At 46.9% G+C, this 26,590-nt stretch overlaps 1 protein-coding gene across 8 annotated transcripts in view; it reads right to left on the minus strand.

The window, feature by feature from the left end:
• Window positions 1–26,590, minus strand: part of DIXDC1 (DIX domain containing 1) — a 41,031-nt gene that overhangs the window by 7,029 nt on the left and 7,412 nt on the right. For 5 of the 8 annotated variants that reach the window (XM_040534562.1, XM_040534561.1, XM_040534563.1 and 2 more), the window contains 13 exons: window positions 17,603–17,732; window positions 16,744–16,869; window positions 15,597–15,846; window positions 14,272–14,379; window positions 8,210–8,319; window positions 6,905–7,053; window positions 4,060–4,149; window positions 3,900–3,953; window positions 2,958–3,008; window positions 1,776–1,880; window positions 1,202–1,255; window positions 579–671; window positions 417–488 (listed from right to left, as the gene is read on the minus strand). In XM_040534562.1, the coding sequence (XP_040390496.1) occupies window positions 417–488; window positions 579–671; window positions 1,202–1,255; window positions 1,776–1,880; window positions 2,958–3,008; window positions 3,900–3,953; window positions 4,060–4,149; window positions 6,905–7,053; window positions 8,210–8,319; window positions 14,272–14,379; window positions 15,597–15,846; window positions 16,744–16,869; window positions 17,603–17,732 (1,392 nt within the window). Of the gene's footprint in view, window positions 1–416; window positions 489–578; window positions 672–1,201; window positions 1,256–1,775; window positions 1,881–2,957; window positions 3,009–3,899; window positions 3,954–4,059; window positions 4,150–6,904; window positions 7,054–8,209; window positions 8,320–10,001; window positions 11,218–14,271; window positions 14,380–15,596; window positions 15,847–16,743; window positions 16,870–17,602; window positions 17,733–18,315; window positions 18,580–26,590 lie in introns of those variants that run through there. The other 3 variants (XM_040534558.1, XM_040534557.1, XM_040534564.1) reach the window with 3 other exon arrangements.

Consider the following 26,590-nt stretch of genomic DNA (forward strand, 5'->3'; position numbering starts at 1 on the left):
TTCGGTGGAAGATGCATGTGGTGCTAGGAACGTTAGCGTTAGGAATACCCCAAAGATCCCAGTTTGCCATCTTCAAAGTGACAAGAAGGAATGAAAACTTTTCACGTGAGTGGTACAACCAGCACCTTCTACCAGGTAAATACACTAAGGGGTGTGCAGGCAGTCCTATGGGCCAGAGCACAAATTTCCCTTAGGATTTTGACACTAGAGGCTAAGCCAGAGCTCACTGCTGAGATCTCTGGTAAGCTGTATGCTTTGTAGAGTCTGCCTGCCTTGGTTAGGGCAGAGACAAACAGACCGCATTGACCCTGGCCTCTCTGGGATAAAGGAGATGATTTCTGGAGAGAGGTAGCTAGAGGGTGCTAGACAGAAACATCATTCTGACAGTCTGATGTGCAGACCAAGGCTTCCCATACCTCTTCAGCTTCTCTCTTCATGCAGTGAGCTAGCAGGGCCTCTTTGTGCTCCAGCTCCCGCTCCAAATCCACCTGAAAAGGGAACAGAAGTTAACCTTATTGGCTCATCTTCGTGCAACGTGCCAGCTCTTAGGGCATCAGTGCAGCCCACCCGCTCCATACCTGCTGGTAGCTGGCCTCAGAAAGCTGCCTTAGCATTTCATCCAGTTTGGTTTGATGCTGCTGTAAGTGCCGATCCTTCTGGCCCAGTTCCTTCTGTAACACAGGAATCAATGGGACAGTGAGTAAGGCTCACAGTCATCTTCCTTATGGCAGGGAAGATTATGTATTCTGCCAGCACCAGGCTCCTCTACAGCTTGACCTACACAATCCGTCTGCTTTTAGCTAGATGTTAGATCTGAGTTTCAAAGCCTTGTTTGTCAGGTCTTCGTTGCCTGGAGGCCCCTGGCCAAACAAACATCCACTACTGAGGCCAGACAACTGATGCAAAGAAAAGATTCTTGAGGGATCAGTAGGCAAATGACAGAACCTAACCTGATAGGCTTCTGCACACATTAGACATTCAGCAAGCCATCACAGAAAAAACATGACAATGAAGAATCCACTATCAAAAGCTATCTGATCCCTCCACCTCATTACAAACATCCATGGCTATTGCCATTTATTCACCACCCACAGTGCCATTCTCCGAGGTGACTGAGTGCCAGGGAGACAACAGTCACATTCACAGGAGAACCACCAGATGCTGCCCCAGCAAAGCTCCCGGAGAAGAGAGGTTCCATTACTTTGTATTCCGCCAACAGCCGGTTTCTCTCTTCAACCTTCCTCTGAAGGTCAACCTACAGAGAAAAACAAATAGGTGTGAGGTCTTGTATTGCTAGGGAGTTAGTGCCAACCTCTTTGCCCTTCGCTAAAGGGAGACCACGCAGCTGCAGGGTTTCAGGGAGCTGGTTTTTAAGGACAGCAACCTTATGAACAGGGCAGCTCCTTCCTTGCACTGCCCTCTCTCCAAGCAGACACTGCATCACAGCTCCACCTGTCAAAGTGCCACTTGCTAAGCAGGGAGCACGATGAGGAAGGAACAATCCAACTGCACTGAAAACATCATGGGAAGCCCCTCCCTGTCTCAGCTGAAGGCCTTGGAGGACAGGAAGTGGGAGTGAAGAACAGGGAACTCCAGCGAGTCAGACAGCTGGCGAGCAGACTGCAGTGTTTACTGTGCAGAGACCTTTGACTGGTCATTCCATCTCCCACGACCCCAGGAACTATGCTGCAACCACCAACTTCATCCTTTGGCTGCTGGAGCCCCCAGGGCCCCCAGCCTCTTTCCAAAATAACCTCAGCAGCACAGCGACTCACATTCTGGTTGTGCAACTCCTCCTTGTCCATGTTGGCTCTCAGCAGCTCCTGCTTTAGCTGAAGAACTGAAGCGTCCTGTTGAGCCAGCCTTTGCTGGAGAGCATCCTAGGAAAAGACATCGTCTATAGGAAAAGTGCATGTATAGGAAGGTGCAAAGTCAGAGACCCTTCCATGGGAAGTGACCTAGACCAGTAGCATGGCACACTGGGCTATGCGCAGTGCTGAAGGGTTGCCGAGGGCCTGAGAGAGCAGGAGATAATACAGATATCTGCCCCAACAGGCTCTTAGAGTCTTTCTGCCTTGCTCTTGCCCAGTGGCGGTTTCCCTACCAACATTTTAGCCGTCTTTGATGGAGGGATTTCTGTGCTGCTGCCTGAACTTCCTGCTCCAGAAATGTCCTGACAATGTGCCCTTATGGGAGAAAATAGCAGTGTCTTCAAGGGTCTTTTCAGTGGCCTACAGCTAGTGTCTCCAGCCACACATCTGCAACATCCAGAGCAGGGTAAGAGGCCAAGGTCAGCCAGGGACACAAGGAAACTTAAGCTCTCAGCATGACCTAATTGTGCAATGAAATGCTCTCTGAAGAGGCCAGAGTGAGGACTAATTCCGCACCTTTCATTCAGTATTACCCAGAAGCTGAGAGCTCTACCTTGGACAGGTGCTGCCGCCTTCCTTCACAGAAGCCTGACAGGCAGCTCCAAAAATACCTCTCAGGAGTCAACTATGGCAAGTTTGTAACTCCAGAGGGAGAAACTGAACAAACAAGCCAAAAAGGTGAAAAACGCTGCAGCTGAAGAGGACAAGGATGCCCCCAAGCTCTTTCGCCTCTTGTCAAGAGTTCACTGGGCCAACCCTACTGTGCACACCCCAAGACAGTGGAAAAACAAAGTCATGAGAAGCAACCAGGAATCCTGTGCCTCACATTTTCCTTATGGGAAAAAGAAAAAAGAGGTGATTTTTGACCACAATCCTAGAGACAGAACCCACGAGACCTAACTCCTTGTGCCTGTCTCAACTGCAGGGAACAGAACATAGGATCCCCCGCCTCCAACTCCCCTAATACAGCTCCCTCCACTCTCTGGGATTCCTCAGAGGTGTATGGTTGCTGCTTGCCCTACTCCTGGGCTGCAGCAGTCCCCATAGCTTTACTGTTTGTATTTCACGAAGAGTCTCTTTCCTCACCTTTATCCCCTGTAGGTTTCGAGCTTCTTGTTTGTATTTCAACAGCTCCTTCTGTAAATCCAAAAGAATTTGATTAAATGGCATCTCGTCACCCCTTCAAAATCGACTCAATTTTCAGTGTTCTCTCTCTCTCCCCAGATACATGCTTCAGACAAAAGTACACCCCACCTCTCCCCACAGATCAAAGAGCATGACAGGCCCTGAGCCCCCTTAATGAGTTACAGACACGGCAGAAAAACCTGAGCAGCTCCCTAAGCCCCTGTTATTAAATGCACAAGAGGAAAAAAACAATTCCTCATTCCCCAAATCTGTCCTTCAGGCCAATGTCAAGTACTTCTCTCCCAGAATCAGAACTGGGCCTAGAGCCAGCATCAGCAGATATTTGACTAAGGCAGGTTTGACAGGACAGGTTCTTTGCTACATTTATCTGCTACTTGTTTATATTCAGATATGGTTAGAGATTTAACAGCTGTCCAGAAAAAAAAAAAAAGTTTTGAGAAGCTACTCCAACCTGGATCTCTCCAACTTCAAGAACATGCAGGCAAATCTACTTCAGGGTACATTTAAATTCAGGTAATACTTCGATATTTGTTTTCCTAGAAACTGACTATACTAGCAGCAGCTTGAGGCAAACCAGGGAGGTAGCAGATATTTTTCTGATGCTATCCCCACAAATTTTTATTAGCCATTGCATCCATATTAGTGGTTAACGGATACGTGGGTATAATGGGTATATGGATACAGTAAACACCTCCTAGCCAAGTATCTTCAGTGCTCTCCAGGTCAGTGAATTACAGTTTCAGGTTTTTAGGGACAGATTCCACACAGCAGGAGATGGGAATAGAGCTGGACTCTAACAAAACATGCACACACACCTCACCTCTGCACCCCCCCTCCTCTCAACCCCAAACCTCTTTTCCCTTCATCTGTCCCTCCTCTAACCTTTAGGTCTTGATTTTCTTCCACACTCTGGTCCAGACGACTTCGGATTATGATCTGAACACAAAACACCATGGTCATTACTGTGCAGAACACCTGTCTGTAGCATAACATTACCTGAGGTTGCTCGATCAGAGAAATGGAAGTATAGCAATGTGCTCACCAGCTGCTCTTCAGGGCAGGCTCCGTGCTCACAAAGTTCAAAGGATCCTTCCTGCTCATCCTCAGGTAAAGATCCATTGAGCAGCAAAGCCTGGGTAGATGAAGGAAAAAAAATCTCTTCAGGCATTTCAAAGGAAAGTAACTGCAATAACAAGTCCATAGCAAAGAGACTGATCCCTGCTTACATGGTGAGGCTTCTGATCTGGAATGAGACTGAAGAGTCTGTCCCCTGCTGGAAGACACTGTTCTAACCACACATTCACAACAGACCTTAGAAAGGTGATGTGCAGGGAAGCCTAATTCTGTTCTGTGCTAGAAAAGACCAGGACACCTCCAGAGGTGCTGTCTAAGTGAGGGAAGAGCCCTTGCCCACACAGTGAGAATCTTAAGCTAGCCCCTGTACTTAATACTGTGCTTCTATCAGCCCTTAACTCCTTCAGCAGCTCCAAGGTAGCCCATGTTTGCAGGAAGATGCCAGAATTTCCACAGTAAACTGCGTCCAGCCTGAAAAAGGGAAAACCCTGCACTGTAGGAAGTGTGACAGGCAGGACTGCTCAGATAGCCAGCAGGGTATGCCGTACCAGATTGCTCTAGCTGGTGGTATTTACATTGACCTTTCTGTCTCTTTAACTCCCACGACTCAAAGACATTTGGTATTTGCCAGGATGTTGCACCAGTCAATAATTTAATGTCTTTTTTTTTTTTTTTCCAGTTAGTTTTCTGTTTTATTTGTATTTGAACTTCAAGGCTACAGACAAAATATCCCATTTGCAGCAATATTCCAGCTCAGCTCCAAAAGACGTCGAGGCCGACAGGTCACGTTCTGCCTGCTGACAGAATCTTCCAAAGAGCTGCAACTGCTGCCGAACAGCAGACAGACAGCGATCTGTATTCGGTTAATGCGAAGGCTCTTTGGGAAACTGTCCTGTGAGGGCATCCCAAAGCCTGCCCAGCAGGACACTCAAGCAGGGATCAGACAGGAACAGAAAAAACTGTCATGGTTTTAGCTCCTTATGGGGCAGACAACCATCAGGTCCCTGATATTTCAATCAAACTCTCATGAATTGGTGGCTGTGAAATATTGAGCAAGAAGGGGAAAGAAAAAAAAGATCAATTAATCAAATCCAATTTCTTGGCTTGCAACAACAGCTGCATCTTCCTGCTCCCAGGGAATAAGGGGGCAGCAATGCCAGCTGCTCGCCCTCAGTCCTGGAACGTGGGGCCAGGGTGGAGGAGCAGGACATGCCAGTCCTTCCAGCGCTCTCTCTCCCTGCTCCCAGTGGGCACATAATGCGAGCGGATTTTACCAGTGCACCAAGCATCTATTTTCTTTTGGAGTCTTTTGTCTCCTTCCCATTGTCCACCGGGAAAGCAGCCTCCCGGCTGCCTATGCTTCTCACACAATCTCTGCTTTGTTTACTGGCACATAAATATTTACAATTGAAAGCCAGTATGGTTCCCAGCACAAACAGAAAGGAATATTCCTGAGAGAGTTCAGGGTCTTTACCATATGGATCGGAGGCTCTACTCCCCATGCAGAGTCTCACAAACACGTTGGGCTGAGGGTCACTTGGTCAAGGAGGGACTGAACAGGGCAGTGAGAAAAAGGTCCCGCAAATAAATGGTCATGGGAGGAAAACGTGCCAAATATTATAGTTCAGCTCAGCTCACTGAAAGACTGATGCAAGCCTGCGTGACCCCTGATCAGCTCAGTGAATCTTGATTGATTTCCCAACATTCCTTGTCTCCCTGCATTACTTCCGATCGCAAATCACAGAATGACTGCTCTATTCTTCCAGGCCGCTAACCAAACCTGCAGGCTGCTAAGTGCCCTGGGGAAGAATGGGAGCCCCAGCCCATGGGAAAATACTGCTGCATCTTCACCATTTTGCACAGTAACATATGTGCTTTGCAGGGTGATAGCGCATTCAGGGCTTAGCATAGCACCACAGGACAGGGCACCAGGCCAATGAACCTGGACTCCAACTGAAAGACAAGCTGATAATAATCAACTTCTAAACACAGGCTTTGTTCTGGCTTTTCCTCAGGGGTTCCTTTCCTACCTGCATTTGGTGTGCCCCTAAAATCTACCTAGATACCATTAGTCAAGACCCCTGATCTTTAGTCTCCATAGCTTACTCTCTCTCTACAGCCCTTTTTTTCCCCCCTCACCAAATACAAGCCTCGACTTACATCAACACAGTTTTGGAGAAACCTGAACTAAAACCAACAGAAAAGGCTGTGTCTGAATTGCACAGACTGATGTTAGATTCTTTGAAACCCTGGTAAATATGCAGGCACTGGGCAAATTGCAGCCATGTTTCTTCCCTCCCTGGTCTCTCTTGATTAAGCATAGTATATAATGATGGGGAACAGGCATACCCTGCCCCAGGCAAGACTGCAGCCAGAACCTGCTATCTTCTGCATTGCATCTGGGAAGTTGGGAAGGACAGTCTTTTCATTTCCCTTTCTGGAAAAGGTGACCAAATGACAAGTGCAGGAAGCCAAGAGAGCCTAAACATTGCAGGTAAGGAAGGTATTGGAGTGTGTATTAGGTGCTTATGACAAAGCACTATCAAATACCCCCTTACTCCCAAGGAAGCCTTCCCTGAAGGGAGTCATCCCACAGGGCAAGACGTGGGGACAGCCACTGTCCCCACTAACTGACTGACTTCTGCGCAATCACTGCAAGGCGACCTTACTGGGCCAGGACTCTCACTCAGCTGTTGAGTTCCAGGCCAGTGTCTCAGCTGCAAGATAACCTATCTGCCAGCTAGATTTGGTAGGAAAAAAAAAAAAAAAAAAGAGTATGTAGGGGAAATCTGGCTGAGAAGAAAATCTATTACCTGCAAACCTGATATCATCTTCTTCGCTTCCTCCATTTCCTTTTCCAAATGGTCCTGTTGTTCCAAAAGCTGCTCCTCCCATGAATTCTCCAAATGTGACACAGGGTTCCCTGCTTGCCAGTCAGGCTGGAAGTGAGATTCTGTCTCTTCTGGAAGAGAGACCAACTGAATGTGGTCATGACAGACAGAGATCCAAAAAAGACTTGCACAACACAGTAATTGCCTGCTGTCCACAATGTCAATCACTGCCAAACTAGCATGTCTTCTAGCTGCTATTTATGCCTCATTCTTCACACAAAGGAAACTTTCCTGAGCACACGTAAATCAAAGATGATCGGCATCCTCCCCCTTCATTAACTTGCTGTATCTGATGAGTTTTGATGAGGACTAGTCACAGCAATACCTGCTACCTCGTTGATAAAAGATGAAACTGGCCAGTGCTGTGCACCTACAGACATGCAGCTGCAGTACCCTGCTGCATGGGCAGCAAGCAGACACAGCGCTGCTGCTAAAAATATAAGGAAGAGCCCCAGCCTGCCAGCTACCCCACCTGCTGAGGTGGTCATCAAATACTTTCAAAGGAGCACTGAAGTAGGCTATACTGGCTGAGGCAGCAAAGCATTTCCTAGGACAGCTTCTGTCATTTGCTCTTGAGATGGAAGCTAACCAGGAAGGGCTATTATTAGGCTATGTTTTCTTCGAAAAAAAAAATCATTTCAGGAACTTCTTCTAAAAGATTTCCTTCAATCTGTATGAAAATTTCAAGTGCAAACCGACCACATCAGAGGGCATTTGTGGCAACACAAGGACTTCAATCCAAACGCCACAACAATACTTCAATAGTTCAATTCCTTGCAAAGAGTCACTCAACCTATGTACAGACACGCTGTACACACAGACCCTTACACAAAGTGAAGTTCTGCATTACAGGCTTTACAGTTTCCTGTGGACTGTGTTTTTATGGGGATTTTGAGAGTTTTTTTTTTCCTCCTCTCAATACAGCCAAATGATGCTGTGATGAAAGCATCACCCTACCATGAAAGTTAAACATGACCCCTAATCCTTCCCCAGAGCTTTTTTGTTTTCCACACATTAGCTATCAAGACTCATAGACATTGACTGTACAACTGTTGCCAGATATGGCATCACTGTAGTGCTGACAGTTTTGAGATTTAGGTTTATGAAGAGATACTCAGCAACCTATTCTCTACATTCATTTCAGTCTCTGAGGAACTTCTCAGCAAGCTTGTGAAGCAAACAAATTGCAATAAAAGTGTGAGCTGTGGAGCATTTTGTGCAAGCTACCTGTTTTACTTTCTGTTTCTTCAGTATGGATAATCACATATCCTGCTTTCTCTGACGGGGTTACAGTGGATTCGCTCTTTGTGCTATGGACAGGACTGGGTGATGCGAGACTGCAAAGGAAATGGGAAACAGTTATTTCAGAGTGCTGATCAACATCACCCTTATCTAAGATAAAAGTGAATATGCAGGAAGTCTTGTTGTCAGAATTATCTGCATGCTAGGGAAGCCATTAACAAACTAAACTTGGCATGTAACTTTTCAATCACTCTACATCAGTGTGACAGCAGGCTAACTGTTATGCAACCCAACGTGTCTCTTCATTTTCCTTAACACAAAGTAAGTTTGCTGCTTCCACAGAGCTTACAAACACTCACGCAGGGATAAGACCACACTTTAAGGTCTGCTCAGAAACAATTTGCTGCAAGCCTTCTATGCACTTTGGAAGCTGAACAAAAAGCCACCCTGGCTTTCTTCATGTCTCACCCCTGGGTTTCAAAAGCACCCCTGCAATCAGAGAACAAACTTAAAAATATTTTGTTCTTGGATTTTCTAGTCAGATAACACTCATTTGTGTTCTTAGGTTAAAAGTTCTTTAAAGTACCCAAATATTTTCAGTGGAGTCATCTCAGCTGACTGTGAGGTCCAAACGCAATCTTTTTTCCTGAAATTCTTCTTACATGCATCACCCAGACAACAAGAAAAGGTGGCTGAAGCTCACTGACCCATTCAACATACCTCCAAAGTCTCAGGAACTAATCCTCGCTAGTGTGAGCAGGAGTTAATTTTTCATTCTCCGCAACACAGAAACAAAGGGCAGAAAACAAAAAGGAAACAATGTGGAAAAATAATAGGATAGGTTCAGAAAAATAAGAGGTTTCAGCAGCTTGCCCTCCACATCTTCCCAGCGCTGCTGCTGCATACTCTGCAGCTCTCCCAGAATCTGAAAAGCCTTGCAATAGAGATGGAAACTACTTGCTTGCAGCTCTGTCTAGTCCACTCCCACAGCCAGTGCTAGCTTAGTTCTCATTTATGTTACAGAGCTTTAAACCACCTAGTTTAAAGGTCCAAATTGAATGGACATTCACCACGTTAAAGGAAGAGATGAAGACAACTTACTAAGTGAAAGAATAACCATCTTCTAATGGGGATCTCTAACAGTCACAGTACCTGTCCTGTCCTGCTCAAATAAGGCGTGCGTGATCATTAAAGGGCTCCAAGTCGCCTGGCTTTGCTCAAGGATTTACCTTCAGGAAGACTAACTCCATTACAGCACTCCTTCACTAGGCACACGTTGTACACACCACCTGTAACCAGCCGCTTGCTTCTGCTTGTCACTGAGTGGGTGCACAGTGAAGAGCCCCTCAAATGCACTCAGAAGCCCGATGAAGCAGTACCGCAGGTCAGTTGCCCCACTCGTTAGCCCATCAACGAGTTAATGCTGAAAACATTTCTACGCTTTTTGTATCAGTCACCAAGCCCGTTAGAGTATGAAATACCCACTCGTGATTTTCTCTTTAAAGTACACCATAATTCATGATTGAAACATGCAGAAATAAGTGCTGAGAAATTAAAGCTATTTAAGTTTTATGATGCAAACTGTTCCACTTTATTCCTTTTACCACTGTTTGGCTTCTTAACCCATATATCCTTGGCTCAGCCGAGTCCCAGAGCTGTCAGTGCCTGCAGAGTCAAGGCTTTAGGGGAACAGCCCCAATGATAAGCTCCAACTCCCATAATTTTAATAAACACCCCACCCCTGCTGTTTCAAATGACAACGGCAACAATCGCTCACCATTTGACCTGTTTCCCTCCCATGATCCCACTTTAACCTTTCGCCTCACAGGATCCGTTTCCTGGGGAGCCTCAGGATTCTGGCTACAGACATGCCTCGTCCCTCCACCAGCTCAGAATTCAGTGCAGAAGACGCCAGCTCCTGTCAAACTACCGGAGAAATACTTGCAAGGCAGACCTCTTCACGTTAGCTTGAAAGATTCACAGCCGAAAAAACTCAGGGTCTTTGCAAGAAGCCGTCTGACGGCAGATCAGCAGCCCCTGCGCACAGATTTGCTTCCAGGGCCGGGGAATTCTGCAGCCCGGGTTTTGCTTTTGCTGATTTTCCTCTCGGGTTATTTGTCTCTTGCTGCTGCATTTTGGTCAGCCGCACAGCCGGTTGTTTGCATCACCCGGACTGATCTGGATTCCCGGTGGCGTTCCTCAGCCCATTCTGCCCTCTTCAGACTCCCAGCACCTGCTGCAGATGCCAACGAAGCGCCGGGAGACGGTGCTGCTGCAAGCAGCCGCTTCCCTGCTCTTCCAGGCTCGGATGCTGCCTCAGAAGACGGCATGCAGCACTTCCCAGCCCCGTGCACGGCTTCTTCTTGCTGCTATCTCCAGCTCCCTCTCCCTCCTGCTGTCACACAGGCTGTGCAAGGCAGAGCCTTTTCTCCGAGCAGCCCGGCTCGGCGTGGGGGAGGGAAGGCAGGCTGGTGGAAGGGGAGGGGAGAGGGAGGAGGGAGATGCGTGAGGGGCTCGCTGGCCTGGGAATCCGGCTGATTTGGGGAAATTTTCCATGAATCATTTCTATTGCCTTTGCTTGTTAGAGCTGCTGTCCCTGGAAATCTGCTATTCAGGCTGCGAGCGCTCTGAAGAGTTACTGCAGAAACGAGCCGGTGCCAGGCGGGAGATGCTGCCCTGGGACGGATCCGGCGGCAGCACCATGAGGTGGAGGGGGTGGCTGCTGCTGCCAGAGACAAGGGGCTTCCTTCTGTGGCTCATAGCTAAGCTAGTACATTTCTCTCTGTAAGGGAAGAGAAACAAGCATCTTGCTTTCATCGCCACGCCTGGTGTCAGCAGAGGACAGCCCCAGGAGCTGGAGGTCGGGTTGCTCCCAGTTTCTTTTGGCAGATCACCAACCAAAGCTAAGAGCAAGCCCGGTCCTTGCGAGCACCAAAGGAGTCAAAGCAAAAATACAGAATATTGCTACTGTTGAGCCTTATTTCTGAGCACCAGGGAGTGCCTGGTGCCCTGTAACAGGGCAACATATTCCCGATTTCATAAGGCTCAGTATAAATAGATCCTTCCCCACTTGGCAGTTCCTCCCGCAATTCAGCAGCCAACCTCTGTGTTTGTAATTGCTGTGCCTCTGGTTAACAGCATCAGATGCTTTTTCACCACAAAAGCCCCAATCTGTTCTCTCCTTGCTCACACACAAGTGCTCTGACTGGCAGTGCTGGTGGCTACAGAAAAAGTTTTCCTGCCTGGCAGCCCGGAGCTGCTCCCCAGCTGAGCCCCACATGCAAAAAAAAAGCCAATATCATCACCCTGCCTGTTTTCTCCCCAGTCCTCAAAGCTGTGGTCTCACCCTTTGAGGACAGAACCAGCACCTTCTGCATCCCTCCCAGTCTCTCCCCTGGGCCTTGCTGCTGCTAGACACAATGTGGTTTCCGACCCGCATCCCCGAGGTAACGAACCCACACGCTGGATGGGGAATATTCCCACTCTCGAGATACTGCGATTAAAATTTAATTATGTACCACTGCATATTCCCAGCTTTAATTAAAATTGTTTTAGCTCCAGCTCGATGCAATCTCTGATCGTTTCCTGTTGAGCTCTCAGTGGCTGGCTGTGCATCCCCACAGCACAGGATTAGCAGAGCTCTAGGAAAGGAAAAACACCGGGAAGGCTGCAAGGGCTTGGGGTTGCCTTCTGCTCCTGATCTGTATGCGCAGGGAGTGGACCAAAAACGGTCTTGGGCTTTCAAGCTCTCTAATTCCAGATAAAAAGCAGCTCCTACCAATGAAATCAACCAACATAGAGAGCGTTTCTCTGCTTTTTTCCTTACTTATTCCTGAGCCCCACATACTTAGCTTTTCTAGAACGAGACCACAGTAAAGCTTTGCCAAACACATCAGCCCTCACTGTTTCAGCCTTGGGCCTCTATCCACCCACACCAACTCACATCTGGAACGCCTACAATATGAACCGTGCTCCAATGTGGAGATGTGCTATTTTACCCTGGAAAACAAAACAGGTTTATAAGTTCCAAGCAGAAACAGACTAAAAAATAGAAGAATTCTTACTGAAAAAAAAAAAAAAAAATCAAGATAACTCACTGCAGATTTTTCGTCTACATGGTGGAACATTTTCTGAATCCACAGTAAATAGAAAATTGTGGAAGTTAATTATTACACAAAGGCTCTCACCATGTTATACCCTATTAGGGACAGTACCACCATTACCATATGGCAAGAGAACTCACGGCATTGTATGGGAAAAAACAAAGCAATGTAGGATGTGCACATAAAGTTTCACTCACCAGCAAAACACAGCCACAAACGGACAAACAACTGTTGTCCAACAATACCTGCTAGGGTAGGAGAGTACCTGTAAAATACTATGGCTACCCTAAACTGAACAAGGAGTGGAAGGAGACAGCATGCGTCACTCACCGTCCTACTGAGATCACAGTTCAAGAATCAACACCAATTCCTGTGACATTAGCCATGAAATCGTGTGGCCAGGACCAGAATTTTTACGTCTTCCCTCAAATGACAGCTTCCAAGTCCACTCTCTACTGACATCATGTGGAGGCAGTGGTCCAGTACTGGCTCACACGGAGTTTCCACACCCATCCAAATGTTTATGTCTATATTTAAAGCAGACCTCACACTGATACACAGCAAATTGTGAGAAGTACAAACTATTGTGTGTTTTTTTTTCCTTCCCTCTCCTCTGTTGGACTAAGCGACATTAATGCTTAGGTACTCAGAGGCCTCCTTGCACTATGGGAGCATCAAAAGTGGCCCAAGAAATCTTGTGGAGAAATCCTGCTTGCTGACAAACTGTCAGAGCCAATCTGCCCCAAGAAAATCAACCTCCTCACTTCTGCACAAGAAGGGAAAATAAGAGCACCCAGTTGAGGCACTTTCGGCGGATGGCCCAGGCAGGACAAGGAGGCAACGAAGGAGTGTTGGTACTTACACCGGGGACAAGAAACCGAACCAAAGACCTGCAGCCATGCCCATGCAGCTCTTAGTGTGTTCCAGAGGAGCTTAAATGGAGCAAAGCAGCATACCCAGAGGGAGAGCAAATATGTTCAGTCATACAGTCTTTTGTTTGCAAACTAGTCTCTTGTCCTCCAGGGAAAAAGGGAAAGGCTGTCTTTTACTCTGAATCTACCCACAGTAAATCAGCTCCCCTGCCACAGTACAGTTTTTCTCCTACTGTCCGTTCAGCTACACTCTCTCCTATATCCATGAAAATAAAACAACATAGCCACGTGTCCTCCCTCTCTCCTCACTGCTCAAGTAAGTAGGGACAAGAGTTTTCACTTCTGCCCCAAAGGAAAGGAGAGTGAGAAGAGCCTGCAAGGCACCACTGTAATGTGTCATGACTGGCACACACTGCCCAGGTTCTGGGCAGACCGTTTATAGCACAGACCACACACTTCTCAGGATCCAAGTCCTACTTTAAAGGGCAAAGCCAACTCTAACATAAACCATAGTGAACTCTGACTTTTGGGACTTCACAACAGCGTGCAGGAGATTTTTCAGTAACATAATTTAATGTGAAAGTCTGGGGGATGGAAGGCTAAGCGAGATACCTGTACATCTAGAGACAATTAAAGGTGATGGATGAGGGCACGATGGCAATGAAGACACAGCTGCAGACCCCTCAGGGACTGTAGGCTTGGACTACAGATGGGTGTATTCCCGTACCTACTATTCAAATCCACATGCCTGTCACCTCCAGCTGTGTCTTTCCTGATCCTATTCCCCTGGTCTCAGGGAGGGACACTCGGAGCAATGGTAACTCAGAAATTCCCAGCTCTTATCTATGTGATCACATCATGGATGAGACCAATGTCATCTGTCATTTTTTCCACAGTAAACCACTTCTCCATGCTGGTTCCCGAGGTTTCATTCTCCAGATCAGACAGGAGACTCTACGTTGGGAATCCTCTTTTCTTTCAGAGCTAATCGGATCACAATGACAAAGGGCATTTTAAGGAATGCCAGACAAAGGAACACGATGGGACACAGCTGGGCAATGAAGTTCCTTACCTGGAGGAGTGGGACTCCAAGGTGATGTTCTGCTGCCCTTCGTACTGCTGCACCAGTGCCCGGACACTCCAGTAGGGGTTTTCAATCTCCTCATCCATGCTGCTGTTTCTGGAGATAAAAATCACAAAATGAGTGAAGCCTCATGAAGAAGGGGCAGAAATGCTTCTGGTCTCCAAGGAGGAGGGGAGGAAAGCTAATGAATAGAAGGCAGGAAGGGGGGAACCATTAGAAAACTTCCTATTAAGAAAGTTCTCCCATCAGGGAGCTTCATCTCATCTTCTTGGTGTGAGGGAAATGCAAGGAAACACAAACTCTCCTTGTAAACTCATCCCTTATTCTGTGACTAGAAAAACAGAAAAGCTCTGTGAAGGCAAGGAAAAGAACAGAATCTGCAAAGAGAACGAGGACTGGCTTTGCTGAAGAACTCCTGACCTAACGACTTTGCAAGAGAAACCTCTAGTATTTAATTTTTCAACAAAATATACCATTTCGGCCTCATTTCCAAATTACTTCATGGGTAGTCCCTTGAGCCAATATAACATGGGCAAATGACCTTCAGCTGTGTAAATGAAACCCTCAAAAGACAGCCATCTGGCTTCCATTTAACTGTCATTACTATTATAATCCACATAGCACCTTCTGCAAGTGTTAAATGTGCTTTTCAGAATTACACATTCCTTCTGTACATGGATCATTTCCCCTCATTATCACCAGAACTCCTCCACTTCCATGGAAGGATGCATCAGCTGATTAACAGCACACAACACTGCATCTGCCTACATAGCAGCAAGTGGAACATTGGGGCGAACAGCAACGCAGAAAACCACTTTGTACAACAGGACCAACACTACAATTCTGGCAACAACTGCTCCCAGAGCTGTAAGCAGCACCTGTAGTTAAGACCCTCGTTTTGTTTCACTTGAAATGGGAATGTCTGCAAGTAAACAACACCAAGAGGGCACTATCCTCAGCATGAATCAGGAAAAACAAGGCAGCAGAGCTCCCTCTGGCTCAGCCATAAAGAACTGTCCTTTTTCTGTGAACTAACACAGGTCCAACAGTTGTTTTGCTGGAAAATCCATGAAGGACCTGGGATGCCTGCAGTTTTCATTATGAGGCATCCAGCATAGATCAGTCGTCCCTTTTGTTAGGGCACCACCATTCTAGGTTTCAGTGAGACAGCAGTGGTTTTTCTCTACATGTTCACTGAATAGGAATACCTTACATCAGGAATTGTCGGGATAAAGAGACATCTACTTAAAAATGAAACGGTGTCCACCTGCTAACACAACCTGAACTCTCATAATCAGAAAAAAAATAATTACCTCTGTCTGTGCCGGAAAACGTCCCGGCCAGATTGCAAGACATCTTGACGAACATCTGCCAGAGCAGCCACCGCCCCTTGGGCCACTGCAGCAGCTGAGCGAGGCCTGTGGCTGGCAGACGACGCTGACGAGCTCTTCCCCGTCATGCCAGCAGCGCTGTGATTCATTGCTCTTCCGGAGCCCGGCTTGAAATGAGCAGCTAAGGCGAGGATCAGCCTCATGATAGATTTCAAGTTCCCATCGACAATATCTGCAAAAGGCAAATAAAGCCAAGGAGGGTAATGTTAACGTGAAGTCCCACCAGAGCTGCCTCTGACCAACAAGCGTGAATGTAATTAAACCCAGCAGGACCGTGCCAGTAAACAAGGACTGCACAAAAAAGACTGAATTACAGCACTCATGCTTAACTTTGCTCGTTTTGCACAGAGCAGCAAACCCACTGCTGACAACTGACTCCAAGTTTAAATGCTTTGAACAGATTTGAGCCTTCCCTCTGTGGCCATTTCCAGCTAATAGTCCAGCAGGTTAAATGACAGCATATTATAATTACCAAAAACTCCCTGGATGTCTACAGCAATGACTGAAGGCAACCATTGTATTGGCAGCCACTTCAGTGAGCACATGGGATTTGCATTTCTTTTTTAATACTAAAGACCAGAGATCCAGAGAACAAAGTATCCTTTTTTTTTTTTTTTTTTAGTAATAGGGTACCTTAAACTGTTTGTAGCACCTTCCAAATGTTAACTAATCAGTTTTAATTATCTCACACGAGGCCATTTCCTCCTGTGTACAAGCTAACTCAAGCATTTTGGTCTTGGGCTCACTGCGTAGATCAGCCATTCTGTCAGACTAGGATTTTTAAAACAGTTTAGCTGAATTCCCCGTCACACTGTCACTTGGTCTTCTCATTGCTCAGTGACAGAAGAAAAGGCACTTTGGTAGCAGCACAGTGCACAGGAACAAAAAAAACAGTCGAGAATACGATATCATGCAACCCAAAACCTGTTACTAAGCCACAGGGGAGGGAGGGAAAAACCAACCTCCCCCACAAAACAACGCATTATCTGTTTCTGTTTGATATGAGGCAAAAATAGAACTGGGTGTTCAACAGCTAGAATCATATGTGGCAACTGCCAGGGGCAAGTACCTTTTGCTGATGTCTGATGCATGCGGATCTTTTTTGATGCCACGAACTGTAAGACTTTCTCCACATTTTCTCTCATCTCCTGCTGGCTGGTAGGGTTGACCTGAACTCCGTTCAACTTCTCACCAGCTAAAGAAGTGAAAAAAACTTGATGAGAGGGGACAGTGCTTAGTGCTGCCTCGGGAATTGCTACAGCTGTAGGGGCCAACTTTATGTCTTGTTGGACTGCGAGAAGACATGCGTGATTTCTTGTCCTGCTTATAAGATACCCAGTACTAGGAATAAGTACACTGGAGGCAGACCTCGCAGTATATTGTCTGAAAAGGGGCATTTTTAAGCATACTTCATTATTCTACGATTACTCCTGAGTCACTGTGAGCTTCTGTGTGGAAATAGTAGACTCTTTTGCTGAGACAGACAGCATTATCCCCCAGAGCTGCTTCTGCTCTCTCTTCTTATAAATATCAGTATCTCGGCAAGCAGCTCACTCTTCCAAAAATGCCTTAAACTAACACCATTCCTCAACATGGCAAATCCTTTCACGACTCCGTTCCAGCCTTGTGGGAATTAACATAGTCCCTGATCGGTTCTGGCATCTCTGTCACAGGTTACCTTAGAGACCACATACGCAGTTCAAAAGGTCTGCGATTTGGCTGCGTTGTAACTGACTGCTAACACATACGGACCTAATAGAATTGCCTTTATGATTTGCTTTATGATTGTTTTAACGTGAGCCCTCCCCCAAGCTCTGACGCTCATTAACGTCCGCCAGTCTGCCTGACAGATGTTGGAGCCAAGGCCAGCCTTTTACACGAGATCTAAAACTGCAAGACGAAAAACAGTGCCATATGGCATTACTGACCTACAATCTCAATAAGCGAGGCAAGGATGACTCCATCTCTGAGATCTTGTCTCAAGTCCTGGACTGGCTTTATTGTTGGCTTCTTCTTCAGCTGGGAATTCACCCAGGCCACATATGCCTGTAGCTGTTGCTGAAAATGGAAAACAAAACAAAATGTTTGCACATCATTGCCTTTTCAGGAGGCAGTTGCATAGCTCTTACTTTTCTCTCTCTCTCTTCACAGATCTCACTGTCTTTTGCCTTTGAAAACAAAGGAATGGTCTCATCCCTGAAGCCTGCTGAGCACGGACTTGACATCACTGCACACTGTGGTGCAGCTTGCTCCGTGCCAAGACAGGATGCGCAGGCAGGCAGCATGACAGTGCCAGAACAGGGTCGCTCACAGCATTTAGTGTCCTACCCCCTGTATTTCTTTCCCCTCCAGATATCTAGAAAGCAGAAAACCCACAAGGCAGAAGCAAGAAAACCTGTGCTACTTCCCATTAAACTGCAATCTATCACAAGAAACAACTGGGACAGATTTCCTGGAAGAGAGCCTGCCTCCTTTGCACACCCAGCATGGCTCATTTGAAGAAACCCGTGCAGCAGGGAAGGGTCACCCTGTTGTACAGCCCCCTTCCACCATTGCCTAGGAGCTGCATGGGCATTTCTAATGGACCGATCTCCATTTCTGCACAGGGCCCTGTACCCCTGGAGATGACTTGTCTCAGCACCTGCAGGACCTGACAGCAAAGAGCATCGTCCTTGCAGCAGGTCGTAGCCTCACAGAGCTGTGAGAGCTGCGACAAGGGGAAGAAATTCAGGATGCTGGTCAGTGCGAGGACCCGTCTGGCACATGCAACTGAACAGAAATAGAGCAGATTCACAATTTCTTCCGTTCCACCCCACCCCCTAGCACTCCCATGGCCAGCAGGAGCCCTGGTGACACTGAAATCCCTTTGGGCAGGGCTGGTGTGGCACATGGAAGGTAAACAAACTGATCCATTTATGGGATTACCTCCTGTTTCACTAAGCTTCCCATTATTCTGCCCATGCAGCAGGTTTTAAGACCTCTTTCCGTATTATCTCAGCAATGTCAGAGTTTATGCTTTTACGGCCCATCGAAGTCACAATCTGATCACAGCTTCACTCGTAATTATCCTGACATGGGAATTCCAACGTTAACCACGCCACGGTTCGGTCTGTTGGTTCAGAAAGACGCCTGGACCGATGTTCAGTCAGTCCTGCTTACTCTGCGGAGCTGCAACGCAGGACACAGGACACGAGCTTGGGGGCCTGCCTGATGGCTTTTGGAAAAAAAGGGAAAAAAAAAAAAAAGCAGAAGTGGCAGAGCTTGCTGGAGCAGACTTGGCCTGTCACATGGATGGGGTCTGCGCGCTCTCCTTTGCCTGTAACAGTAACAATGCATGTCAGTTTTGCCTGCCCCCTTTCAGAGGTCTTTATTTGCTGCTTAATGCAACTGGGGACTGCAAAGAAGCAACAAGTCGTGGCTTCTCTCTCCCGTACAAGCTCATGATGCTGCGCTGATTTCCAGAACTGCACTGGTAACTCCTGCCGAACTGCAAGAAGCACCTCTGCTTCTCGCAACTGCATTTTAACTGATGGTGGGGGCACTGAGATCCAGCCTCACGACAGCCTGATTCCAGAGCCAGAGACCACAAGCCTTCAATTACACATATTCAATAAAGCTTTAATTTATTCAAGCAAATGCCGCTAGAAAAAAAAGGTGGATTTGCTTACAGTAACACAGCATCATTACAAAAACATCTAGATTCAATAATAACATTGTATTAAATAAGGTTGCAGGAAAATTGCATCTGATGTCTATGTAATTCAGGGAAGTAATCCCTCACAACTGTTTACTATCCTGCTGTCATTTCTCAAATTATTTTACAAAGTTCTGAACTAGGCTGTTGTCCTGTAGTAATTCCACAAGGGCACAGTCCCTTCCAGCCTACAGAAAGCTTGCAATTGTCTGTAAGAGTCTATGTGGTTCTTCCATTCAGACACCTCCTTTTTCACTCAAAGGGAAAAAAACCTCACTCACTAAGCAGTTGGCTTTCTTTTTATCTTCTCTCAGCATTCTTCACATACTCTTAAAAAAAAAATAATTCGGGCAATCTTTTAGTCTCCATTTCTTAAAAGAGTAAGAATGACATTGTTATTATTAGAAGAAAAAAAAAAAATCACTCCTAACGCCCAGAGCATTTACACTTTAAACAACGCGTGTTAAAAAGGGGATTTTGAGGCAATGGAATATGGATGTCACGGTCACAAAGGCGAGAATTTCACACCAGTAGCTGCTATAATACTGTAGACTTACATTTTGTTAGCGGTGTAAATTGTTTTTTCCACTAACGCATAAGATTTTCCTGCGTAAGTTCAGACAGTTGGCCTGAGCAGCATTTCCCGATTTGCTATCCAAAAACTAGAAAAGCTAACGACTTTACCAAGAGTCTTAGGTTGCTGCAAAGCAGTTCTGGAAAGTATTCCAGCTATCTTCCAGCACATAATAAGCAAAAACAAGATTTGCTACGATCTGTTGTGCCAAGAGAACAGCAGCCCTACGCAGCCTCTTCCACCTCCCAAAAATACCCCCCAGGCTGTGCTCATCAGCTGCCCACACAGACGCTCACGCCAAAAGCAGATGCTCCACCGCTCCTCGCTGCTGCAGGCGCCGCAGCTCAAGCGACACGTGCCCCATCCAGCCTCACACGGGTCTGGGCTCCTCGGTCGTGGACTCCCACGGGGAAGAGAAACGAGGCTGGGAATGAAGAAGGGGGTGGACAACGCACCTCAAAGCGTTCCTCCTTTCTTTTTCCAGGACTGGCCCCTGTTCCTCCACCCAGGCTTCCACACTGCTTCCTGACAACAGAGCAGGCCGTTACATTTTGTGCGTGCTGAGTAATTAACAACAAGAGGTGCTCATCCCAGAGGCAGGACAAGCAGAGCACGCCCCAGACCAGGTGAAGGATGCAGAGTGAGCCTTTGTGGCCGGACCCAGTCCCCCAGAGCTGCTCAGGTGCCTTGCTCTGACAGCTGCTCACGTTCTTATTGCTGCTCCTCTTTAGCTTTTACCTTTCTAGTTGAGGGAAAAGGCCCTGCAGATCTATTACACCAACTCCTGGGATGCTGTGACTGTGGAATGCAGCTTCCTACAAAGCTCCACACTGCACAGGATTTAACAACCCCTACAACTTCCCCTTGCTAGGATATATTCAGGCCTGGCTGACAGCTACATCCAAGAGCAATCAGAGAGGAAATGATTTTTCTGCCTAGCTCGTCCCTTACCTTTCCCTGAATAATTCTTCCCTCAGCCACTGACCTCTCAGTTTTCTGCTACTCCCCTGCATTTTGGACTAAGCTTCTGTTCAACTAAATCCAGGACTTAATGGAGCAGACACTAAGCTCTGGCCCTACAGCAATATTTCTTTCAAACGCAGGCTTTTCAGAGGAAAAACGTATCAGCCTAGTCTAAGATTTACTATACAGAGCAGAGGTTATTAGGATTATGGCAGAGTTAAGCTTAATCCTATTTATATTAGCACAGCTTTGCGCTCCAAAAAAAGGCCAGGTTTGCCTGTACCATGCAGCTGGAAGAGCAGCTCCTCACCTCACCAATTCCTTACCTGAAGGAACTTGGAGCCCAGGCTGCTTCAGCTCCCAGGCAGATCATTGCTTGCATGTAAGCCGCTGCAAGCCCTAGGGGAATTCTTAGGGCAGGAGAGATTTTAAAGCAAGGTACTAGAGGTCACCCCCAGTTGTAAGGAACGGAACAACCTGCAGGTACTTCTGCTAGCAAATTACAGGTTAGCGCTCTAGTGCCTTTCAGCAAACACTTCTCGGAGCAGGATTCCACTTCAGATCACTTACCCAGCCCGTACCCTGAAGAAGTGCCTCAGCCCTACTCTGCTTATGGGAAAGGAGCTGCTGAGGTCAGGAGCAGACATCTCCGTGCTTTCTATCGACAGCCAGTGACAATGCTGCCTTCGGGAGGAAAATGCCCTTCCAGGGTCAGCCCTTCTTCAAACAAGCTGCGAGCCCTGGCTGATAACTACAGTTAAGTGTCATTAAGCAATGCGGTCCACAGGTGGAAGAAAAGCAGCAGCTCCATTGCAAACCTCCTGGCAGCTCTAAGTGTCCTTGCTATTCTCATTTAACCGGTGGGATTCACCACCTGCTGTTTGGGGCTCAGGTTTCTCTCCCTTCAACCACAAATCAGCCCCGTCTGCCTGACGTGAAATACAGGTAGGTCGTGATGCTGTGGTGTGCTGCTCTGTCGTTTGCTCTCAGTGCCATCTACACGACCCTGTATAAGGTTAATTCATTAATATGAACTCCTCTGAGATGAGGGGAGTGCACATTTTTAAGTTGTCCAAATCTTCTTCCTGGGCAAAATGATTCTTTAGTGGGCAGATGCCTTCAAAGGGCCTGACACCCTTGCTGTCACGTTAGAGAAGACCCCCAAGACACTCTGCTTCTAGAAGGGACACGACGCCTTTTCTGCACACAGTTGATGAATCTGAATCGATCCTTATTGTTGGATTTAGGGACTCTGCCTGGAAGAATCAAGTTTCTCCTAATCTTTACTCTGCTTTTCCTTTATGCCCTGTGGACGCTGCCCAAACACCAACTCTGACAAGGTCAGTAACAGACCCCGTGCTATGAGGTTGGTCCCAGTATGAAAGGCATTTAGTGTCCTGTCTGTTTAGGGCACTGAACCAGAAGTGTGCAACAACAAAGCTCAAAGGGTGGCCTAATTACATCAGGATGTGATTTTAAGGCCTTGTATGATTTCTAAGCTTTCTGACATGACCTTAATTAGAAGAGGCCTGTAATTTGCCGTCCAGTGCCCCTCAAGTTTAAGTTTTTTCTTGCTTTGGTTTGAGAGGGCCTTTGTAGAAGCAGATAATAAAAACTTACAAGCAAAGAAAACGATGTTTCTCCCTGCTCTGAAAGCCAGCAGAAGATTTTTTTTCCTCAAAATCACTGCTTGATTCAGCCTGTTTAATGTATTGAGATGATGAATCCAACGGTGAAACACACCCGGTTATGGACAGGGTAATGCCAGAATGACCGTGTGTACCAACGGGACTCCTCTTTCATAAAACTCTCACTTCAAAGCAGGAGATGTGATTTATTTCAAAATAACTTTTGGCCCGACGCGCATTTTCCAAATCTTCTATGAATAGTCTGTCTCGAGCACAGAAGACGCCTCAGTATGGCAACACAGTTTGGAAAAAGAGGCACCCATGCAGGCTGGTGCACACCAGGAGACAGGACAGCTTGTGAGCTGCAAAAGACCAGGAGCTCCTTAACCCTTTTACCCACATCTGAGTGAAGGCATGGACGTTTCCAACATCCTAACATCTGGACAAGGGCTGTTCACAGATTTGCTGAGATCCAGAAAGAAAGATTATGCCAAAGTCTTGCTGAAATTCTAGCCAGCATGCTTCCTATAACTTCAAAGGTCACTTTCAAACACTCAGCAGCACAAACGTTTGGGAGGAGCAGCCCAACGAAGCCCTTAATCCCCGGTATGTTCTAGGCACGCTCCGTTGGATTTTCCTTGTTTTAACAAAAACCATTTCTTTGGTTTAGTGAATTCAGTGAATTTTCCTCAAGCACCAGCCATCTGTTTCTCGAGCCAGATTCAAGAACACAAAGACCAGTCTTCTGCTCTCTGATCTCTTTGCCCAGTCAACATTTTTGAAACCAGTGCCTCTGACTGCCATTCATCAGCTGTTCAGGTTGGGCTCAACACTTCAGAAAGCAAGTGCCTGCAAATAGAAGCCTTTGGCCACAACTTTAGAAATGCTTTAGAGATATTCCTGGCATCCTACGTGTTTGGAACAAATATAAGGAGTTTTAAATCCCACTCTCCGAACACTGATCTTGCACAGGAACTGCTTCTGCCCTTCATTCGGAATGTCAGAATTGAGAAAACACTGTCTTCGTCTCCAGAGGGAGGAAAGCAGGAGGTTTTGCTCAAATCCTGGCAGTATGGCTGGGTTGAAATGACAGCTGCCTTTGGCATCTTGACTGAACTACCACTTGTTGATCCTGGGAGGGGAATAAGTGACTGGGCTATTAGGAGAGAAGCTCACTGGCAGGCTTTCGGATGCCAGCTCAAGTACTGACGGTCTGTGAACAGTGAAGTTCTGAGCTGAAGCTGTATTTCATGTGTTGCCCAAGTGCCAACAACAGCAAGAATTTCCAGAGAGTCCAGATATCCATCAGGACACATCATTTTTGACTGCGAAGTTTTCCAGACCCTTCCTGGTCCTTTACCCATTAAGAAGAAGAGCTTGGGTGTTAGACAGCAAGGCCCATTTCCATTCTAACACCCTAATTCTTTATATCGTTTTGATCTGTATTTCTTACTGCACAGCCACACAGCTGTCGTGCTCCATTTCTGAAACATGATTTTCAGTACAGGATGAAGTAATTCTTATGAGTGCCTATACATACTGGTATCTTATTCAGCTAACGTTGCATTTTAGAATCCATTCGGAAACAGCTTAGTAGATGCAAATGGAAGATCTCTTTAAAGAGCTCCCGGTGCCAGCAGCACTGCTCATCTCTGAAGGACAGTTACGCTCAGTAGTTGGTTGCACCTGGTAGTAATAACTCACCTTGAGTCTCCTCCCAGGAAACTGAGCCTAGGCAGGCAAGCGGCGAGAAATGCTTGTCTGACAGCTTTTTATCTCTGTAGAACCAAAGAGTTATTTAATTTGTGCAGAACAAATGCCTGATGACTCCATTTTCCCTTGTAATGTAAGCAACCTTTTCCTTCCATTGATCTTTTGCCAAGCCGTATTCTTGCCGTCACGCAGTGATCTCACTTGGGTGACCCATCTGCCAGCTAGGGGGTATTTTTGTGAGTGGCATCCGAGTGCGATTTCTTCAAGCAGTAATTTTGCCTGTCACTTCCCTAACACCACACGCAAGCATTCTCCTTGTAATTAATCTGTTTTTTACGTCCTTTAACTCCAATCTCCTGTTTATAAAAATCCTGGGGTTACTCACTGTACCGTCCACACCCGCAGTGGCCATTCTGAGCACTCTTTTTTGTTCAGAATCCCAAAGATGGTATCCGTTCATTTAAACAAATTCACCAGCACTGCAGGCAGCAACTACTCCAGACGTCTACCGGGTGGGAAGCCTTGTAAATTGAATCTGTCTAGGATGCATTCCTCTTAATCAACAACCAGCCACCCACACCTCAACATGGCACTGCCATTCAAAGCCAAGTTGCCGCTTTAGGGATCATTTCTGGCACTTTTGCAGGATGTTTTAGTGCCTCTCTATTTTCCCTAATGTGGTGTTTTGAGGCGATTTTCTATTTAAGCGGTGTTTCCAATCAGGCAGACGTGCAAAGAGCTGAGCCACATGAGATCTTTCACTGTAAACTGCCAGTACCACGGAGCACATGATTCACCCTGAATTATCAAATGGTTCCACTACACCCAAATAAAGTCTAAGGTTTGTCAAAACAAGCTGCACTGAGACATCCCCTGATTCTTCAGGAAAAAAAAAAAAGGAGCGTTGTTCCTTATTTAGCTGTGTGCAGTCACTAGCCCCGTACAGACAGGGGAAAGGAGCTTTGTGAAGAGACGGGGCACGCAGCGTGACCGGGCGGTGCTCTTTGCAGGCAGAAACCTTTCATATGGAGAGAAAGGGAAGAGGCACACAGTGAGGATGCCTGGTCCAGGATAAAGGGCACTAAAGGCACCTTTGGGACACTGACTCCGTTCCTCACTCTGCCGACGACTCGATGTGAATTCGGCAGCCCACTTCTCCTGTGTGTCTCCATTTCCTAAGCAGCTCTATAAAGCAGCTGTACTCAGTTTTATGTTCCCTGTAAAATGCTACGATCTACAGTGATAACAATAAATCTTTGACTGTTACCGTGCAAATGCACAGTAATACACCCTGCCAGAGGACAGCCACTGCTGCACACCCAAAGCACAACCCGGCTTAGACATACAGTGAACCTCAGGCAGGGACCGAACCCTAACTGCTCAAGCCCTAATGGTGATAAAAATCTTTCCCTTGTTGGTAGTCCTGTTGGAGACAACCTGGACGAGTGAGACAGGAGTCCAAACAGCTCTCTTCAGAGTGAATCCTATTAGCTAAAAATAGCACTCATTGCAAGGAGAGGGTGAGTGCAAGTTTCTACTGCTGAGATCCCAGTAGCAGAGACATTTTTAACAGAGATCATGCATGTTACACCAAGGAGAACGGAATGGCTGCCAGAACAAGACGGCAGCAAGTCTACAGTGCCAGAAGATTACTTCAGCCAGAAAAGCACAGCAAAGCCCAGGTCACTTCTCACAGCAAGGATTCCGGTCTCACAGACAGGACACTATCTAATCACCTCAAGTAAACTGAACGGCGAGGAGAGAGGCTGCATGTGCAGGAAGTGCAGGAAATACCCGCTGCAGGGGCTGCTCAGCTGCAAACCCACCGCTTAGCGAGCGGTCAGGCCCTGTGCAGCCTACCTGGGAGCGAGCACAGAGCCCTGCTCGCACTGCACCGCTTCCTGCGCTCGTACTGCTGGCGACTAGCGGTCCTCCTGGAGCAAGACGTGCAGGTATTTCCCACGTAGACAGAGCCAACCTTGTACTTCACTTTGCTGCTGGTGGGAAACCCTGCGCTCAAAATCACCTCTTGCTTGGGCTCTCGAAAATTCACTGCCATCTCACCCTCTGGGGAGCCAGACCCAGGCCTGGTGCTCAGCGCAGTCTGGGGGGAACAGATGCCCGTTTCAAACGACTCCTGGCACACAAGCAGCTCCAGACTAAATCCGCCAGAGGAAATGACCTTCCAGCTTCAAAAAGAGAAGGCAGGTAATTGTTAAAATACAGCCACATTAACATCTCGGAGCTGTCAGGCCCGTTTCTGACACGTTTCTGTGTGCCCCATCTGTCTTAATGAACTGCCAGGAGTGTGAGCGGGTATCTCAAACAAACTGCATCTCCTCAA

Source organism: Cygnus olor, chromosome 22 (assembly GCF_009769625.2).
Source record: "Cygnus olor isolate bCygOlo1 chromosome 22, bCygOlo1.pri.v2, whole genome shotgun sequence".
Taxonomy (NCBI): domain Eukaryota; kingdom Metazoa; phylum Chordata; class Aves; order Anseriformes; family Anatidae; genus Cygnus; species Cygnus olor.